Below are 17,137 nucleotides of genomic sequence, written 5' to 3'. Positions count from 1 at the left end.
TTTGAGCTTGGTGTGTCAAACTTCGCCAAAAAACTGAGCATAACTCGGGTAGTGTCTCACTTTGAGGAAAAAACATTATTTCACAAATGTTTCATCCTCAGGAGCAGCAAATGTTTCATCCTCGACATGCGGCCGCCTCAGCGGCCGCGTGTCATCAGAAATGGCTATGCGTGTCAGTGCTGACACGCGTGTCATAGGTTCGCCATCACTGTCCTAGGATTTGGGGCTGAGTCCCTTTATCACCCAGAGTACTGGGCAAAGAACAGACACTGGCACGTATTTTCCAATGGTCTGACCAACTACTAAGTGAGTGCTGCACTTACATCTCAATGGGGCCCACTCTGACAGACAATTACGATTTTGTCATGGCTCCATTCAAATGTAACCACTCCTGTCCTGGCAGAGTTAGTCACTCCCTCCTCTGGCTTGTGTTGCACTTGGATATAGGCATTCATTCATTCGTTAGAAATTTATCGAGTGCTTACTGTGGGACCAGCTCTGTACTGGGCACTCCTGGCTTGTATGACACCACTGTGGGTGCCTGTTTCACCACCAGCCCCAGAGTCCCCCCATGGAAGAGCCTGTGCTGAGCCCCCACTACCTGGCCCCGAGGAGACTCATGGAGACAGCTGTACCTTGTCCAGGTCCAGTTTGCACAGGAGGACTGGGGATCTGGGCATGTCTGCCCCCTCGGCCCCTGTGATGGGCTTGCTCACCTCTCGGATGACCTGTGGGAGAACACACAGCCATGAGCAGGTGGGCAGGGATGCTGTGGAAGCAAAAGGAAGAATGGGGTCTGTGTGGTCGGGGCCATTGAGCAGAGAGGCTGGGACCACTGGACAGAAGAGACAGGTTAATGCGGCTTCCTGCCACATGTGTGGGCATGTCAGGGTTTAAAGAAGCTTTCTTCTGTATCTGTGCCTTGAATTGAAAAGGTATGGGGCTGGGAATCAAGAGGCTTGGCTTCTAGACCTTGCTCCATTGCTAATTAGTGTGTGGCCTTGAGAAAGCCACTTGTCTGGGCCTCAATTTCCCCATCTGTAACATGAGTTATAACTTCATTAGGTTGTCCGAGGACCAGCAAGATGATGGGTGTGAAGGGCCACATGAACTGGGCTGCCCTGCACAAGGGTGAGAGATTCACTTCCGTTGACTGTGTTGGACATTTACAATAGCCTGGGGGGCAGCCAGGGTTATTGCTTCTATTTCAAAGATATGGACACTCCAGACGCCAAGGCATTTACCTACTCATCCAAGGTCACACAGCATAAGCATCCAGATCATATAACAAAGGTCACCATTTGTGGTTTACAAAGTCAGGTGACTTTGCATGGAATATCCCATTGTATCCCCTTAGCAGCCCTGTGGGGCAGGGACCACTAAGTTACTGATTAGGATGATGAGGCTCCAAGAGGCGGAGCCATGGTTGCCTGCCCTTAACCTCTGGGCCAATGGCTTCCCAAGCCGGATGTTAAGACAGGCCGCTTCACTCCCAGTCTAGGGCTTCTTTCTCTGACCCACCTGCCCTTTGAGGGTAGAGGCTCCACTAGCAGTCAGGTTCTCTCCCTTCCTTTCCTTCCTGAGACAAAGGCAGTAAAGAGAAATTCTAAACATGGGGGGGCGGGGGAGGGAAGGGGGAGAAGAGCTGGTTATCACAGGAAGGAAGGGAGAATGGGGAGGGAGGGGTTTGGTTTCTTTGTTCCAGCAGGAAAATCACAGTTGGAGAGAAAAAGGTGTTGGAGTGAAATGGAGGCAGGGTGCAGGTTGGAGGGCCCATTGAAAGGGGCTGGGGGTGCTGCCTTCATCACTGATAATTACTAAGCACTTACTGCCTGGCAGATACTATGTCAAATGCTCTCTAGAATTCTTACAAGAACCATTAATTAGAGGAGGAAACAGAGGCGAAGTCATTTGCAGGTCACACAGCCACTTAGGCCTGGGACTTGAACTCAGGTTTGTGTGTCACCCAAGGCCTCCCTCATGATCACTATGCCACCCTACCTATGGCCTTTGGTATTGATTTCCCTGTTAGCTTCTATCCTAGCCCCAACCACTTGGTTGTGTGGTCTTTGGCAAGTCACATAATTTCTCTGTGCTTCAGTTTCCTCATCTGTAAAATGGAAACAACAATAGTTCCATTGCAAAGAGTAAATGCGGTCAAGTGTGTAAAGCTCTTAGAACAATAGATGGCACACAGTACGCGCCCAGGACATGCTAACTCTAATGGTTCTGTGCAGCTGCAAGATGCAGAAGCTGGGCCACAGTGGACGTTACAAGGATCCACATTTCACATAAGACAAGGAAGGATTTTCCTTTTTTTAAAAGAAAAAAAGGATTAGCTTATCTAATGGTAAGATCAGCTTCCTTCATAGATATTAAGCTCTCCATTCCAGGAGGTGCATCAGTGCAGGCTGGACAAGCCCAGAGTAGGGACATTAGGCGGTGATTCAAATGATGAGAAGAAACACAGGCCTCCAGCCTGAGGCCTGTCTCCTGGAGATGCCCGAGGCCCATTTCCACACAGAAGCCCTAGCCATGCACAGGCATCGGCCCCCTCCCTGGAGCAAAGCCTGCTCTTCCAGAGGCAGGAGCCCTCCCCACTGAGAGCTGGTCCTGGGAAAGAGAGGAAGGAAGGCAGGGCAGGTGGAAGGAGGGCACAGCTCCCTGTACCTTCAGCCACTCCTCGGCCTGCTCCCGGCTCTGCAGTGCTAGCACCAAGATCTCAGTGGCCCCCTGGGAGAAGCGCAGCTCATGCCTCTTGTGCCGGCTGTCCTTGGGCACGTAGATGACATTGCAGGCATCCAGTGCCAGCCTCAGATGTGGCTGCCGGTCCTTCGAGCTTTTATAACACTGGACAGGGAGAGAAGAGGTCAGGGTCTCCTGGAGTGGAGGGTAGAGGAGGGAGACACCCTTGCACAAAGGGGAGTTCTACCTACCCCACAGATATCTCCCCTCCCACCCAGCCCAACTGTGGGCACTGTGTGAAGACGGGGGCTGTGGCTGTTCACCCCCAAGAAGAGAGGGGGTATCTTTGGGCAATCTTCAGATATCAAGGGCTACTGAGGGGCGCCAGGGGGCACAACTGCTTATTAGGAAGAGGTAAATTTTAGCACAATACTAGGAAGACCATTAGAGTTGAAAGAACTTCTCTAAAGAGAAGAAACAGGCTGGCTTGGTTAGCTCCTTGCTACTAATGGGCTACATGGTAGGAATTTGGGAGAGGGAATTCTAGCAGAGATAGAGGGTTGGGTTTGGGAAGTCAATAGTTTATAAATAATGATTATCACTTCCCAGTTCTTACTATGAGGCCAGCATAACCTTGATACCAGAACCTGGCAATGACATTACAGAAAAGGAAATTTATAGGCTAATCTCTCTCATAACAGTTACAAAATATTAGCAAAGATAATCCAGACATGTATAAAAAGCATACTGGGTCAAGACCAAGTAGGGTTTATTCTAGGAATGCAAGAGTGGTTAACATTAAAAAACCAACCATATCATTCATCATACTAACAGGGAAAAGGAGACCCACCACTTATCTCAATAGAAGCAGAAAAAGTGTTTCATCAAATTCTGTATCTTTTTATAACTCAACACCTATACGAGGAATAGAAGGGAACTTCCTTAATGTGATAATATGGAACATCTACAAGCAACCCACAGCAAATAGCCTTGATGGTGAATTACTGAAACTTTTCCTTTGACATGTGGACTGAGACAAGGATACCCACTCTCACCACTTCTTTTCACATTGTGCTAGAAGGCCTAGCCAGTGCAGTAAGCCAAGAGAAATAGAGGGCATGCGGGGAGGAAAGAGTAAGTATGACTCTGGACTGATTCTAGACTGGGACTAGCTTTTCACTGCTCCAGGGTGAGAAAAGGTCATGTTCAGATGGATGGATGTTAGTTTTTTTCTGAAGTTATGTCTGCCCAATCTTCTACTTTGGAGTTAAGGGCACATTTTCTTTTATGAAATAATAGGGATGAGAGATGGCAAACTAAAAAAACCTAAGAAAGCATGTGCTGCATGGGCTCAGTTTTGGGAAAAACTGATGTATGAAAATGAGGGTGGAAATATGTATATTAAAACTTAGGCCCAGCTGGTGTGGCTCAGTGGTTGAGCATCGATCTGTGAACCAGGAGGTCACAATTTGATTCCCGGTCAGGGCACATGCTGGGTTGTGAGCTTGATCCCCAGTGTAGGGTGTACAGGAGGCAGCCAATTAATGATTCTCATCATTGATGTTTATATATCTCTCTCCCTCTCCCTTCCTCTCTGAAATCAATAAAAAATATATATATATAAAAAAAAACACAACTTAACAGGCTTGCCCTCTTTTGGACATGTCACTCGAATCTTCTTTTCCAGTGAATTTTCTTTCTCCTAAACTCTAAGGGTCCCCATGAGACTTGCAGCCAGGGGAGCAATGGGCATCTTGCCCCGGGCAAACCCCCTGAACCTGTCTCCAAGGCCCCCTTTCCTCTGACTCCGCAGTGACTGACAGCCCTGCCTTGGCTCACTTCTTTCCCCTAACGTTTCTGGAGAGCCACAGCAGCCCGCCCAGGCTCTCCTGTTGCTTCTTCTATCCTAGGCCTTCCTTGTTTCACAGTCCCAGCTTTAATAAACATACTCTCAGATTTAAAAAAATCCCCAAAACTTAACAGTGGCTCGTGGTCAATGGGATTATAGATGGTGTTTTTAAAAATCACTTTTTTTTACATTGTTTTGCTCTAGTTTTATAAATAAATTTACTTGCATAATGAAAACATTGTTTTAAAGCGATAAAAAAATTTGTCTCTGGCAAAACAAACTCTTGGTAAAGTCTATGTCAGGTCTTCTAGTTTTTTGTTGTTCTTTTTAAATTCTACTTTGAATTGAAGATTGGCAGAGCACCAATCTTCAAAGCACCAGGCCTTGAGCCTCTGTGCACAAAGTAAGCCCAGGGTAACTGAGGCAGACATGCCTGCACACACACAGATAAACACACGTGCACAAGTCCACGAGAGGCCGAGAGGAACACGTCCGTGCCCACTCACCAGGAGCTGGTCCTCCTTGATGACAGTCAGCTGCTTGGCCCATTGCCCAAAGCGCTTCTTCCGCAGCAGGAAGGCACATATCCTGCAGTCCCTCACCAGGTGCATGGAGGCCTCCTCGGAGGGCCACTGGTGCGTGGGCTGCAGCCCCTTCCCGTCCTCCTCCTCCTCATCGTAGGACTCGTAGGAGCTGCTCATTGCGTCAGAGTCGTTGTCTGCAGGCGCCATGGGAAAGGACCTGCCACTGTGCCATCAGCTGGGTCTCACCTCCCTACCCCTTCGAAGGCATCCCTGCTCTGGGGCCCCAGGACCCTGAAGGGGTGGGTGTGAGGTGTGGTTATGGTAATGGCTAAACACCCGTATGGGTGCTGTGCTTTACCTTTACCACTAGCTTTGTGACCTTGGCGACTTGACTTCTCAGAGCTTCAGTTTCCTCATCCGTAAAACCGTCATAGTGAACACAGTATCACAGTATCTGCCCATTTGGGCTGCCGTGAGAGTCAGTGAATGTGGAGGGTTTGGCTAAGTGCCTAGCAGTTAGTGAGAGCTCTGTAAACATCAGCAACTGTCACTACCCCATCATCTTTGCATCCACTGTCTCAAGTCATTCTCATGACACTCAAGCTATCCTCATTTTATACATAACGAAACTGGAGGCTCAGAGAGAATGAATGACTGTATAAGGTCTGTCACCAAGAGTCAGGGCAAGGGCTCCATCGGGGGCTCCTGACTCCTGTGCCAGTGATCTTTCCCCTGAATCCTGAGATCATTGAGGACAGGGCTTTGGGGCCTCCATGGGGACCCTAAAGGGGGTTGGGCACATGCATGCTAAGGGTCAGGTCAAGGGGACAGAAGGCCCGCCTGGTACTTACAGGAGTTCTTCAGTTCTCCGTTCATCCTGGTCGAGGGGTAGCTGCTGTCTGCGTCCTCGTAGTAGCCATCCACAATGGAGTGGGCTGGGCTGCAGCCATCTGTGGGGTTGGCAGAAGGAGCCGCACGTTGGAAAAATGCAGGCAGACTCCAGGGGCCAGGGCTGGGGAAGTCCCTGGATACCACTGCCCACTCAGGAGAGAGAGTGGCCCTCCCTGTAGCTCTCCCGGCCAGGGTGTGGGCCTCCTCAATGTGTCTCATCGACTGCAGCTCCCCACATGCCCTCTGTGCTCCTGTCACCAGGACCTGTCCTGGTGGGCCTTGTCACACCTCTAGGCCTCGCTCATGCTATTCCCTGTGCTCTGTTACTTTCTCTCAGAGAACTCCTACTCACCCTTCAAGACCCAGCTCCAAGTTCTTCTCTCTGACCTTCACAGGCAGAGCGTGGTCAGCCCCTCCTCAATGACCCCAAGGCACTGGTGTGTGTGTCTTGGTCCCTGTACTGCACAGAGTGGTATCCCAGCCCCCTCCCTGTTCCGCCTTTGCTGCATTCTCTGTCACCTCAGCCCTTCTGCTCACTTCCTGATACATCCCCCTCTTTGTATCAAAGCAATTCTCCTTCTAAGCCTCTGTGACTACACAGGAGGAAATGGACTGGAGGAGGTAATGCTAATGCATGTCAGACAGAATACAGCTGCTGCCTTCGCTGAATTTTCATAGCACAATCCCACTCAGGGCTACAGCACAGTGCACGGGTGGGGTTATCTCACATTTTATTCTATTCAGAATTACCAGGTATCTTTTTAAATTGCCGATCCTTGGGTTGTATCCCCAGAAATTCGGATTCACTGGTGTGGACGGGGCTGAGGACTCTGCACTTTAAAATCCCCCTACTATTTAACAGGACATTTTAAAACATGTACAAATAGAAACTATATTGAACTCCAAGGAGTTGGATTTTAAAAAAAATAAGGTTATTTTGATGTAGACCATCTCTGGAGCACATTCTGAAGTTCAGTGGGTGAAGGGCACATGCGTTGGGATTGATCAGATTTCAGTGTAAATCTGCCTCCATCATTTGCTGAGTGACCTTGGAAAGAAAATGGTTTTATCTGCATTTCCCCTTCTTCATCTTAAAGTGACAAGCACAGTTCCCACCTTGGATTAGTGATATCATGCATATAAACTCTCACAGTGCATGGCACATTATTCTTATTGTCTCCTTCAATTCCCATAGTGCAGGGATGTAGGTATCAGCCCCATTTTACAGACGAGGAAACTGAGATACACACAATTTGCTAGTGACAGAGCCTGGATGAGACCAAGGTTGCCAGCTTAGGGGACAGCGGCACAGCCCTCCTTCAGAAAGCCTTCTTTCACCCCATCCAGCTCGCTCTCACACCACACTGTTCTGCCGAGCACTGCTCCGGGCTCCCAGACGCTGCTGTCCATCTGTTTCCGGAGGATGGCGGTGCTCGAGTTCTCAGCGACTGGGACAGCCAGTTCTGTCTCCCAAGTGAGGCTCAGAGCCTGCCTTTCCCAGCAGGACTCTGAGGCCTCACGTGCTGGTGGCATGCCCTGTGAGGTGGACTGGGAGAGTCAGGACCCGGGGTGTGGGGGTGGGGGAGGAAGAGGTGTGAGGGAGAAGAGGGAGGGACAGCCTGGCCAAAGGGCTCAGACACCTGGGGCTGAATACTGTGTGAAAGGAAGGATACTCCCTGATGGGCTTGGCACTCTTTCCCTGGATGAGGTCCCTGGCCCTTCCTGAGGCCCTCCCTTCCTTACTGCCCCAGGATGCCTGCTGCTTCCAGAGGCGGCTTCTCTGTGCCAGCTGAGAGGGGGGTGAGCTCTGTGGGGAGGTGGAGGAGCCTCATCTGAGGGGCTCGACCTGGGATTCAGGGCACAGAGCACTTCATTCCCTCCCCCCCCCCTCCCGTTCTCCAGTGGAGAAAATAAAAGTCACCTGCTCCACAGACAGATAGCTGCTAACAGTGACATTAGACTCCATGACTATGAAGGCTGGAGAAAGCCACTGATCACCTGTCCAACCTCACTGTTTCACTTTGAACTAGTTTAGCAATCATAAAAATACTATGCCACAGTGGCCCAAAGGGGGAAACACCCCAAATGTCCATCTGATGGATGAATAAACAAAATGTGGAATATTATTTGGCCAGAAAAAGGAAGGAAGTACTGATAGATGCAATGCCATGGATGGACCTTGAAAACGTTATGCTAAGTGAAATAAGTGAGAATCAAAAGGCCACACATTGTATGATTCTATTATATGAAGTATCCAGAAAAGGCAAATCCATAGAGAAAGCAGATTTGTGATTGGCAGGGGCTCAGGGGAGTGATTGCTTAATGCGTATGGCGTTTCCTTCTGCAGTGATGAGAATGTTTGGGAACTAGATAGTGGTGATAGCTGCACAACACTGTGAATGTATTAAATGCCACTGATTGGACATTTTAAAGTGGTTGAAATGGTCAATTTCCTGTTATGTGTGTTTTACTACAATAAAAAAAAATATATGCCCATGGCAAAAAACATAATCAGCACAAAAGAATTTGCGTGGGAATATATGTTCTCTTCACCCAGTTTTCTATTCATTTCCCACAGGAAAGCACTGTTGAGTCTCTTGCATATCCTAGAAAAATTGTTAAAATGAATGCCTGTGCATATATACTGTTAAAAAATAAGTGGAATCATGTCATATGCAGTATTATGTGTTTGATTTTTTTCAGTGAATGTATCTTGGAGTTCATTTCTGATCAGCACAGGAGACCTATTTTATTTACTTTTTAAAAAAATCCTCACCTGAGGATATTTTCCCATTGATTTCCAGAGAGAATGGACGAGAGGGAGGATTGGTGGGGGAGGGGAGGGAGGGAGAGAGACATCAATTGGTTGCCTCCCACACATGCCCTGACCCGGGCCAGGGATCGAGTCTGCAACTGAGGTATGTGCCCTTGACCAGGAATTGAACCTGCAACCCTTTGGTCCTCAGGCCAATGCTCTAACTACTGAGCCAAACCAGTTAGGGCTATTTACTTTTTCTGTGGTTGGAAAATATCCCAGCACATAAACATTTTCATATACATGTGCAACTAACATGCTGAGTCATCAAAAACCATCATGTACTTTCTCTCTCTCTCTTTATTTTCAGGTGTAGAGGATTTTATTTCAATGTACATCATAGTACCTTGTGGCACTCCACCAAATTGCTGTTCCTTTCTGTCGTTTCTTAGCACTTGAGATGAAAGCCCCTTCTGGGCCTCGCTACCCTTTTCTTAATCTATGACTTTACAGCACAAAAGCAATTACAATGAGTGGCACCCTATGGCAGTCCTTTCCCTGAATTCCATCTCACCAACCTACTATCCAAGTCGGGGCTACTGTTCTCCCAAGTTACCAGTAGAACCAGATGTGATCTAGGCAACTGAACATCATGTACTTTCTTGTATGGATTGCTAAGTCCCTACACCCAAGCCAGTGACTTATCTGATCCTCAAAAGAACAGCCACCTGTTGTAACACTGGAGGAGACCGATTGAGAACAAGTCAAAACCAAACACTCTCCTTTTGTGGTCAACTTAAGAGATTTTTTTAGTTTTTAAATATATTTTTATTGATTTTAGAGAGGAAGGGAGAGGGAGAGAGATAGAAACATCAATGATAAGAGGGAATAATTGATTGGCTGCCTCCTGCATGCCCCACACTGAGGTTCAAGCCTGCAACACGGGCATGTGCCCTGACTGGGAATCGAACTGTGACCTCCTGGTTCATAGGTCAACGCTCAACCACTGAGCTATGCTGGCCAGGCTGAGATTTTTCAAAGATAATTTGTACTAGTGCCCTCTAAATTATTTTATTGTGCTCACCTACCGGTAAAAATATAATCATGAAATATAGTTATATTTGTTTATGTATAAATTACACATGCATAAATAATTATTATGTATGTCCATATTATATATATATATATATATACATAATTATATTTAAACTAATTAGAAGCATCATGCTATTATTAGATTATAAATTCTATAAAACATTCACATAGGACTTTTTAAAAGAGGTATTGACCTAAATGTAAATGACACTTTTAATACTTCTGCCTGCATCATTTCATAAATCCCCTGGGGTGCCCACACTCTCTGCTGAAGACCTCTGATTTTGACCATGTGTTTTTTTATCATATGCCTTGACTTCATAACTTACATAACCTAATCCGCCTGTAAGATGTGATTCTGCTGAAACATGCATTAGTTCACCAGTCCACTGAGGAGGAGCTCTGAGGTTAGCACCAGCTTCAGAGCTAGGCAAAGGTTGTAGTGGTCATCTGTGCATCTCCACCCTAGTGCATTTACATGCATGTATCTACCCCTCTTTATTATTTTAAGGGTAAGGGAACAGAGGCCCAGAGAGGGGAAGGGGATTGCCCAAGGCCATACAGAACTGGGACGAGAGCCCAAACTCCTGACCCCTGGGTCCACACCCACTGATGTACCCAGGGCGTCATTAAAGAGGCCATGTCCTCAGGCAGCTACTCCTCAGGAGGTAGGCAGGGCTGGCGGGTGCCAGGCTTGGAGCTTTAGGAGAGGAGCCTCCTACTCCTTGCCCTCTACTCCCAAGGGGACCAGAACTTACTGTGAGAGCTGATGTACTCAGGGGACTTGCCTGGCCCCAGGGGAAGGGCCTCCTCATAGTAGTCCTCAGGTGGAGGCCTGTTTGGGAGCGGTGGAGGCAGGTCTGCTGCCTGGAGGGAGAAGGAGGAGGTATGTGAGACTAAGAAGGCCTGGAGAGCAGAGGGGAGCAGCAGAATGACAGGAAGGAAGCTGGGGAGAGGGAGTAGGCGCTCCTAGAAGGCAAGATATGACTGAGTAGCTATAATATCTAATAGACTTGCAGAAGGGCAAAGCTGGGAAACCTTAAGAGTGGTTGGTCCTGTGTTTTTATCCAAGTTATTTAAGCAGCAGGGCTTCTGTAATGTCTAAAAGTTTTGTGGACTGTCACATAGAAGGAGTTATACGCTTGAGTGAGCACATGCAGAATTACTAAAAGCTACTGTGAGTTCTGCAGTACCCTATAACCACCTCTACATACACATGAGGAGCAGCGGGACAAGTAAATGTGAGATGTTATTTAGTGAGGCAGTATCGCCTCGTGGCCAAGAGCTTAGGCTCTGGGGCCAGGGAACCCTGGCTTTACAGCTACACTCTATTACCTTCTAGTTGTGGGGCATCAGCACTTACTCTCTCTGAGCCTCAGTTTCCTTTCCTGTAAAATGAGGATAACCTCACTCAGTTGCTGTGTGCATGTAAAGGTAAGTTGTCAACAGTTGGAACTGTTGATGCTGTTGATAGTGAATTATGCAGTTGAGAAACAATGCTTGGTGTGATTATGGGTCCCTTGCCCTAATTCTATGGCCCCAAGGCTGGGAACCCTAGATATGATCCAAACCTTCGTTTTGTACGTGAAAAACTCAGTCTCAGAGGCCACACAGCAGTAGGGAAGAGGGTAAAGGCCACTCAGTTTCTGGCCCAGAGCTTTCCCTATCACTCCATCTGTGTTTCTGCAAGCACAAGCCATGACAGAACCCTTTGGGTCATCCTTTGGGCCTAAAGGGACAGGTCAGCTTACCACATTATCCCTGCTCAGCAGGGGCACAGTAAGCATGAGTCAGTTTCTGCCCTTAACTACCACACGGAAGAGAGAACAGGGTCCTGCACATCCAGGAGCGTCCCCAGCATCAGGGGGCAGCTTCCCTTGCCCCCTCCAGAGGAGCAAAGGGCCTGAGGGTGTGGGAAGCCAGTCCATGACTCACATGTTTCAGAGATGGGCTCTTGGCTGGCTCAGGGCTGGCTCCTTTGCCGGGCTCCCCTTCGTCCTCCGGCATATCCCGAAGGTCACTCAGGTCACAGTCTATGAAATGTCAGGCCGTTGGGCAGAGAAAGCCGAGGATGAGCAAAGGCAGAGCAGGAAGAGGGCTGGCTTTGGGGTCAGAAGGCCTCCAATACCAGCTCCATTAGTAACCCTAATGACCAGTGACTTCATCACTCTGAGACTCAATCTTCTCATCTGTGAAACGGCCTTATCTCTCTCTCAGGGTTATGGAGAAGATCGAATGAGATAACATTTGGTACAGTGCTGTGCAAATTTGTAAGGGTTATGTCACAAAAGCAATGTCTTCCCTAAGTCTGTCAGCCCCTAACACTCCCTCAGTTGACCCATAGCTGTCTCCCTGTGTTGAGCCTCCTCTTGAGATAGAACATTCGTTACACACACACTGCACCAGCCCTGCTTGGCTGCTCCCATGCCCATGGTGCCACTGCACTGCTCCACCCAGGGTCCCAGGCGGCCACTGATGATGAATGCGAGGCAGCAGGCAGGACAATGCCCCATGTGCCATACCTTCCTTGGCCTGCACGTTCATTCCTTCCTTTCCTCAAATTTTGGGGATGACTTCCTATTACCGTACATTTGACTAGACTTGCAGATGTGGCAGGGCCCAGCGAGGCTCAGGGACTTGCCTAAAGTGATCATTGTTGTCATGTTGGAGCCAGGCCCAGGTGCAGGTATCTCCCTGCCTGGTCAGGGGCCTTTCCAGAGACTGAGGTCGGGAGAGGGTCACTTACCAAATTCTTCAAAGAGGGACTCCACGAAGCTGGGCCCGGAGTGGAGGTCGGCTGTGTTCACATACAGATAGGAGACTTCTTTTTCTGGGAGGAAGGAGAATACACCTACAATGAGGAGGATGGGGACCCGCGGATGCTGACTCTGAGGTGGGGCCAGGTCTTCCCCGCTGCACAGGATACAAGATTCAGTTTGCAAAGCATGTGCACAACCAAAATGATTTCTTTAGTTTTCAAACCTTGTTTTCATTTTTACATTGTTACTGAGGATCTCCTCCAAGTGAAAGGATGCTTAGAGCCCAGTATAGAAAACAGAATACAGGGGCCGCCCTGGAGTGGCTGGGGGCAGGGGCTCCAGCCAGCTCAACGGCCACTGTCCCCTTCCTCCACCCAGTCCTGTGAGGGCAGCCAGTGACTTCGACCTTCTTTGTCACTGGGAAGTGAGGCTCAGAGAATCACTGAGTAGTGACCTCCCAGTGTATCACTTAGACGCCTTTAGTGCAGGACACGGGGCCAGCCCATTAGGGTTCACTGAGCTCTTGATGTACACATATCATCTCGGGGGCTGATGGGCATAGAGAAAAGGCTGGAGCAGGTGAGGAGACCTTGCTGCTGGGAAGACAGGCAGAGAAGCTGTGGGAAGCAGGGGGTGGGGGATGAATAACGATGTGGGGCCAACTCATAAAGATGGTGTGTGTCAGTGTGCATCCATGTACAGGAGTGTGTGATGTGTTTGTGTGTGTGAGAGCATGTGGGATGTGAGAGATGTGCCATGTGTCATGTGTGCTGTGTATGTGAGTGCATGCTGTTGGTGAGAGCATGGTGTGTGTCACATGTAGTGTATATTTGTTATGGATGTGCTATGCTTGTGAGGTGTATGTGAGAATGTGGTGTGCGTGTGAGTATGGTATGTGGCATGTACCTGTGTGTGGCATGTGCATTGTGTGTGTGAATTTGTAGTGCCTTGGGGATGGAGAAGCACAAAGAGCACAGGCAGGGTTGTGGTGGAGAAGGGCCGAAGTGGATGAGGACGTTGGCCAGATCATGCAAAGTGTTGAATGCTATGCTGTGGGCTTCCTCCTGCCAGCAGCCCTGGGGAGCTACTGAGGGTCCTGAGGGGCTCTGGGCAGAGTGCTGATGTCTGACCTGGGAGAGGCTGCAGGCTCTGCAGGATGGAGGCCACGGCCATCTTCTTCTCCAGGGTGGTGTCGCTGAGGTACTCGTGGTCCAGGAGGCTGAGCAGCCCCGTGAGCTCAGGGAGCAGCTGCTCCAGCACTATGGAGGAAGCATGGTCACAGCGCTGCGTCCCGGGTCTTGGGACCCAGCCCTGCTCCCACCCCCTAGAGGCCAGGGGACCAGGGGACAGAGGGTGGGGCTGGGTGCAACAGGGAGACCTCAGAGGCCTTCACACAGCTGTCCCAGTGCTGGCCACCCTTGGGAGAGCCCTGCTCAGTTAGCTGTGACATTCCGCTGGGCTTCTCCACTCTGCCTCAGACCCCATGTGGCCTTAGCCTAAGGACTGAACCTCCCAGGCTCATTCTGGCAACTGAGTCCAGGTGGCCCGAGAAGAGGCACTTAGGCCTCCCTTTGTCCCAGCATGCCCTCTGCTTTGCAGGCCCAGGGCCTTTCCTCACCACAGCCCGAGGTTCAGTGCAGGCCCCAGGCTGGAGCCCTGGCAGTTCAGGACACAGGCAGGAAGGGAGTCTTCCTGTCCCATCAGTCCATACACTTCAATCTCTGGAACCTTCTGTTTCCGGTGCCTTGGCAGGAGCCAAACTAAACATTAACCCTTTCTCTCCCAGGCCAAAAACTACCATTACCGTTCTTTCTTTCCATGCGACACCAGTGTTTTTTTTAAACTTGAGTGTATATAGGAAGTAGCTGGGGATCTTGTCAAAATGCAGATTCTGACTCAGGAGGTCTGGGTGGGACCTGAGAGTCTGCATTGCTGACAAGCTCCCAGCTGCTGCTGCTGCTGCTGGTTGAGACCACATTGAGTTGCAAAATCCTAGGGCACAGGATCCTTTAAAAGTTGGAGCGTGCCAAGACCATGATGTCATTGATGTCTCCCTGTCCCGAATAGTAACAGGAACTTGGTTTGCCTTAGAGCTAAAGACCAGCCTCATTACAGTACTAGTATTGTCCTGCTTTGCAACTCGCCAATCCCTTGTGCATAACAGCTAACCTGTGCTGAGCTGCCCAAGCCCTTTCAGACTTACAGTCTTATTTAAATCTCCTGTCAAGCATTTCATTATCTCCATTGTACGGAGAATGAAACTGAGGCTCAGAGTGGTTAAATAACTTCTCCAGTCACACAGCCAGCACGGCCTTGGCTGGACCTGGTTCCCTCACTCTCTTCCTTTCCCCATAGCACCATATTGGTTTGCAGTATTTTATAAATCCTACCAACAGGTTTTGGGATAGGTCCCATGATCACCCTAACTTTTTAGATGAAGAAACTAAGGCTCAGGGAAGATAAATAACTTGCTTGAATTACACAGACGCAAGCAGAAGAGACAGGACTTCAACTCTAGTCTCTTGACTTTCAACTCCATGAGCTTCTCCCCACCCTAGGCCCTCCTGGGGAAGTGTTGAGACTGACTTGTAGCTACAGGATCTGGATGGCTCAGAGGGGCTATAACATCCTGCTTAAGAGAGCTGACCCTGGAGCCAGACTGCCTGGGTTCAAGTTCAGGCTCCATCATCCATTAGCCATGGGACCTTTGACAAGTTACTTAGCCTATGACTCAGTTTCCTCCTCTGTAAAGGGGGGTAATAACAGTACCTGCCTCTTATTAGTAGGGTCCTTGTGAAGATGAGTTATGTCAGGCATGAAAAATGCTGTGCCCATACATAGTAAATGCTCACGAGGGAGGCCATGCTGAATGCTACGGGGAAGGCACTGTGGGGTACCATGGGAGCTTTCTGTGGCCTGCAGTAGGGGTTCATAGTTGAAAACCCACGACACTGCTCTGCTGTCAGGCAGGAATGCTAAGACTATGGGGTGCAGTGGCAGTTTCTCTCTCTACACGTGGTTTTGAAATGTTTTGGCCTCAGGATTCCTTTACACTTTAAAAAATTATCAAGTACCTCAATGAGCTTTTGTTTTATGTGGGTTATATCTGTCAACATTGGCTGTATTAAGAATTAAGACTGAGAGAAATTAAAAACACAAGAATACAGAGGCACATATCCCATTAGCCTTCAGAGCTACATGACATCACATGTCATGTAACCATCACATGTCAAAAACTCCACTGTACACCCACGAGGCAATGAGAGTGAAAAGGCCATGTAAGGCCTTAGTGCTGCATAATAATAGTTTTGACCATAGGGACCCTCTGAAAACATCTCAGGGACCTCCTCGACATCCCTGCCCCCCACCACGCCTTCTAGAGAATTACTGTCCTTCAATGAATGACGTCAAACTTTTCGGACTATTCTTTTTAATAGTGTGCATTCATTGGTTCTCATTATATTCGCAGAGTTGTGAGACCATCACCACAATCAATTTTAGAATAATTTCATTACTCCCAACATCCCAGCCCTAAGAGCCACTAATCTATTTATTGTCTGTATGGCTTTGTCTATTGTGATCATTTCATATCAGTTAAAGGAAAAAAAAATACTACGTGGACTTCTATCACTAGTTTCTTTCAGGTAGCATAAAGTTTTCAAAGTTCATGTAAGTGAATCGGTATTTTGTTCCTTTTAATTGATAATAGTATTCCAATCAGTTGTCCCCTCTGTGCCTTCCTTTCTCTCCCCTTTCCCTCCCTTTTTTTCCATCCTCTCTTTCTCTTGGCTGTGAGTTTTCAAGGATTTCTTCTTGTTGCTCTCAGCAAGCACCTATGTGTGGCAGCATTCCCGCCTCTCAAACTCTCCTGCTTCTAACTTAAGGTTTGTTATGACTGTTTCTAAAGCAATACCAATTAGGTTGTGAGTGAGTTCTGTGCATTTAAAAACATGAGCTATAGTATTCAGGCTTTGTAACACTTTCTGTTTGTTTTTCTCCTGGTCCTTGATGAGGTTCCTAATATGGAATCTTGACTTCTAAGTGTTTTCCGTTTAACTGAGATGTGACGGTAAAAGTCCAAATAATGCAAAGGAGGCTGAGGGGACTGAGTGAACCTGGGCGAAGCAGAGGGGGCGCGAGGAGCTCCCAGTGCTGGTTCCTGCAGCCTGGAAGGAGCTGGCAGGCAGCAGGTGGCAGAGGGAGCATCGTGTGGCATTTCCAAAGTGCAGCTGCCGAGGGGCATGAGCAGGGGGTGGGGAGGGGGATCCGCTTGCAGGCAGGAAGCGGGTAAGAACCCTTCCCTAGAACTGAGCCGTTATCATGTGTTGGGAGTTAGCCTGCGTCATCTCATTTAATCCTCATAAACCGCGCAAGAGGTATGCTTTATTGCCGTCTGTACCCTACAAGGCAGGAAACAGAGGCTTGGAGAAATGAGATCATCCGGCCAGTAAACAGTAAGGCCGGGCCTTAAGCCCAGGTCGGTCCGACTTCAAAGCCTGCCCCCTGCTCCTGAATCCGCCATCAGAAGACTTTGGCTCGGAGCAGCAGAGGCCAGGCTGGGGTGGGGAGCAGGCGGGCA

General features: G+C 48.7%; 1 protein-coding gene across 1 annotated transcript in view; it reads right to left on the bottom strand.

Moving 5' to 3' along the window:
- The window catches only part of AFAP1L1 (actin filament associated protein 1 like 1), a 32,980-nt gene extending 18,602 nt beyond the window's left edge, over positions 1-14,378 (bottom strand). The window contains exons 1-9 of the mRNA XM_028161495.2: positions 14,363-14,378; positions 13,689-13,817; positions 12,546-12,629; positions 11,735-11,832; positions 10,558-10,666; positions 5,910-6,008; positions 5,041-5,252; positions 2,671-2,850; positions 636-728 (exon numbers count right to left, since the gene is read on the bottom strand). Of these exons, the coding sequence (XP_028017296.1) occupies positions 636-728; positions 2,671-2,850; positions 5,041-5,252; positions 5,910-6,008; positions 10,558-10,666; positions 11,735-11,832; positions 12,546-12,629; positions 13,689-13,817; positions 14,363-14,378 (1,020 nt within the window). The remainder of the gene's footprint in view (positions 1-635; positions 729-2,670; positions 2,851-5,040; positions 5,253-5,909; positions 6,009-10,557; positions 10,667-11,734; positions 11,833-12,545; positions 12,630-13,688; positions 13,818-14,362) is intronic.
- Between the last annotated feature and the right edge of the window lie 2,759 nt (positions 14,379-17,137).

This window comes from Eptesicus fuscus, chromosome 6 (genome assembly GCF_027574615.1).
Source record: "Eptesicus fuscus isolate TK198812 chromosome 6, DD_ASM_mEF_20220401, whole genome shotgun sequence".
In the NCBI taxonomy this organism is placed as follows: Eukaryota; Metazoa; Chordata; class Mammalia; order Chiroptera; family Vespertilionidae; genus Eptesicus; species Eptesicus fuscus.
This window is presented reverse-complemented; position numbering and strand designations above follow the sequence as displayed.